Source organism: Propithecus coquereli, unplaced genomic scaffold (assembly GCF_000956105.1).
Source record: "Propithecus coquereli isolate 6110/MARCELLA unplaced genomic scaffold, Pcoq_1.0 Scaffold123, whole genome shotgun sequence".
NCBI classification, from domain to species: Eukaryota; Metazoa; Chordata; class Mammalia; order Primates; family Indriidae; genus Propithecus; species Propithecus coquereli.
The window spans coordinates 4,491,701-4,494,809 of record NW_012136414.1 but is presented as its reverse complement, the minus strand read 5'-3'; the positions used below and the strand labels follow the sequence as shown (position 1 = coordinate 4,494,809).

The following is a 3,109-nucleotide window of genomic DNA, read 5'->3' as shown; positions in this document are numbered from 1 at the left end:
CTATAATTTTTAGGCCAAATCTTCATTTTAATAAAATAAATCATCACCATATTATTCTTTTTTCTTGGGTTTCTTTCATTATTCTTGAGGTAGAATCGCAAAAGCCTCAATTTGGGGCTGTTGATATCCAATTTGTCCAGATTATGTAAATTTTCTTTACTGATTAAGAGCTATTCATATTCCTGAAGTTTTATTATCTGCTCAGAGTGATGGTGACTGCAAGAGTTATAAGCTTCTATTGAGGGTGGGAAGATAACTGTGATGTGTAAGTCACTGGAACTGTTGGTTCACTGAAGTTTAGTGGAAGAGATAATGGTATCAATATTTGGCTATATACCTAATAAGTAAGATTGTAAAGGTCAATTTATTCTTGAGCAATCACTGATCTCTGGATGTCTCTTCAACTGATATGCAAAATTTAAACTGAGAGGCACACTTACAGCGGTCACACAGAAGGAATGTCTATCACAAATTGGAAATTATTCTACTCCTTTCTCTTCCAAAATTAAATTTTTAAATTTATCTACAAATGAAACCTTCCCCCCACCCCCCCTTTTTTTTTGAGACAGGGTCTCACTGTTTTGCCTGAGCAAGAGTGCAGCAGTGTCATCATAGCTTACTGCAACCTCAATCTCCTGGGCTCAAGCGATCCTCCTGCCTCAGCCTGCTGAAGAGTTGGGACTACAGGCCCATGCCACCATGCCCAGCTAATCTTTGTAATTTTTGGTAGAGACAGGGTCACGCTCTTGCTCAGGCTGGTCTCAAACTCCTGACCTCAAGCGATCCTCCCATATTGGTCTTCCAAGTGCTAGAATTACAAGCATCAGTGACTGCATCCAGCTGCTTTTTTATTTTTAGTAATTAGATCACTCAATCTTCTTTGTTACCTTTATACTTACCAGTGTCTCCACTGTTAACTCTTCTTCTAGGAATGGCTTTAACTCGTGCAGGTAAAATGGAGTGTTGTTTATCATATTCAGAAGCAACAACTGAGTATGATCTTTGGAAGACAGTTCTCTTTGCGAGATCAGTGTCAGTTATGGGACTGGTTTCCAAACTGCAGATAGAACAAGAAGAGAGATAAAAACTTAGAGGAAAAAGTGAATTAAATGTAACTATATATATCTTATAATGGTGCAGGAAAATATGTGAATCTATATTTCACGTGGAGAAACAAACTCAAAGCCAACTTGACAATCTCTCTTTAAATCATAATTTCATCATTTCAAATACAGTAACATTTTGATTTCAGAACTGTATTCTAAAACTTATGGTTTTCTTAAATCTACTTTGCATTTTAAATGAAAAAGAAGAAAAGGCATCAAATATTCTAAGCTCCTTTCAAAATCAAAAGCACTGTGGTGGAACTCACATGACATGGTATTAAGAAAAAACAGGCAAATATCTAACCACGAGTGCACCAAACAGAAAGAAATGGATATGTCCATGTGGAAATCTAATAAAAAAGAAAGTGAAACTTGGTTTATTGTTATTTTGGTACATCAGTGTTATATCATGTTTTTCATTCTTGGGAAGTGTTGCCCAAAGCCATTTTTAGAGCGTGGCCACATCAAAGTGTAATGAGAGGTAACAAACTGATTTGGGGGATCAGTGTTATACTTATATTCTATGTAAGAACTCAGTGATTTCCATTCAGGCTTAACTAAACTAACAGTTTTTCTATTTGCTATAGTAACATTAAAAAACACTTAAAAAGTTAATACGACAAAAAGTTATTACGATGGCTAATACGGTTTCCTTTATTGAGACATTTTATAAGAAACAGAAATACATTCCCTTTCTTATTTCTCTAAGACACATTTACAAACTATTCTTTTTGAGAGTTTTTCTGTTACCTCATTCCAAATTGGGATGTTTTTGGCTTACCTTGGGTACTGGAGTATTTTTCTGTCATTCAAATCCGGCTTGAAATCCTATGTCTCTCAGTAAAGCTTATACATTTTCTAATAAGTGGCTAACTCCCTGGGTATTTTCTTTACTCATCACCTTTCCAAACTTACGTATATTCTTGTGTGAAAAGATTATAAATTCTGTACATAATTGAATGGGGTAAATGTGCCTGGATGTCAGTTTGGGCTGTTTGATTCTAGAATGACCAGAGTATAGAAATACATTAACTTAATTCACTTTACATATGGTGTTAGTACAAAGCACAGATATTTGTTCTGCTTTCAGAAGTTTTTTTACTATCTTAAAAAAAAAATCATTACATAATTAAAAAAACCTTGTTCTTATAAAAATAATAATGCTTGTGAACAAAATCAAGCAATATAAGAAAACCCAAAGAAGGAAGCAAATGTGACCATCATTAACCTAACCCTGGCTATGTTGGGATGGATAATTCCTTCTTGTGGGGGCTGTCTTATATACTGTAGGATGTTTAGCAACACCCCTGGTCTCTACCCAGTAGAATGCCAGTAAATTAGCCCAGTTATGACAAATAAAAATGTTTTCAAACATTTTCAGATGTCAGTGGGGAGGCAAAAATCACCCCTGGTTGAGAATCACTGATTTAATGGATTCATTATTATCTTTTTTAATAGCTTGAGTTTATTGACATGTTTTTCAATAGCTCAAAGATGCCATATTCCCTGAATTATTGTATGCTTAAGAATGTTTCAACCTGGCTGAATATAAAATACTTGGGTCATAGTTTCTTTATGATTTTGTGAACATTACACTTATGTGTTCTTGTACCATTATATTTTCACTATATATTGTATAGTTTTCTAAACACGCTTTTCATTAATCATTTGATTAACCCATAATCATAAACTTTGTGGTATCACAGTGCTTTTCAAAAAAATTACAATATAGGCACATGTAATAATGTTCTTAAGATCTTTTTTTTATATTTCAGTATGTCTGACTGGTAGTGAGTAAAAATTTCCAAGGTAATATTTTCTTTCTTTTGGAGCTTTAGAGATATTATTTCATTTTTTTCTTTCATTCAAAGTTGTCATACCAAAACTTTAATTCACCCTAACTTTCCTTTTGCAAGATTTGTTTTTCTCTCCTCGCATACTTGAAAAATTCTTATATTTTTTCTGGAGTTTCAATAACGCATGACATTTCTTTCAGTCACCTG

The 3,109-nt window shown here is 33.8% G+C and overlaps 1 protein-coding gene across 1 annotated transcript in view; it reads right to left on the bottom strand.

Moving 5' to 3' along the window:
* MYCBP2 (MYC binding protein 2, E3 ubiquitin protein ligase) overlaps nt 1–3,109 on the bottom strand; it is a 279,976-nt gene that overhangs the window by 34,128 nt on the left and 242,739 nt on the right. The window contains exon 57 of the mRNA XM_012637759.1: nt 900–1,057. Coding sequence (XP_012493213.1) covers nt 900–1,057 — 158 coding nt within the window. The remainder of the gene's footprint in view (nt 1–899; nt 1,058–3,109) is intronic.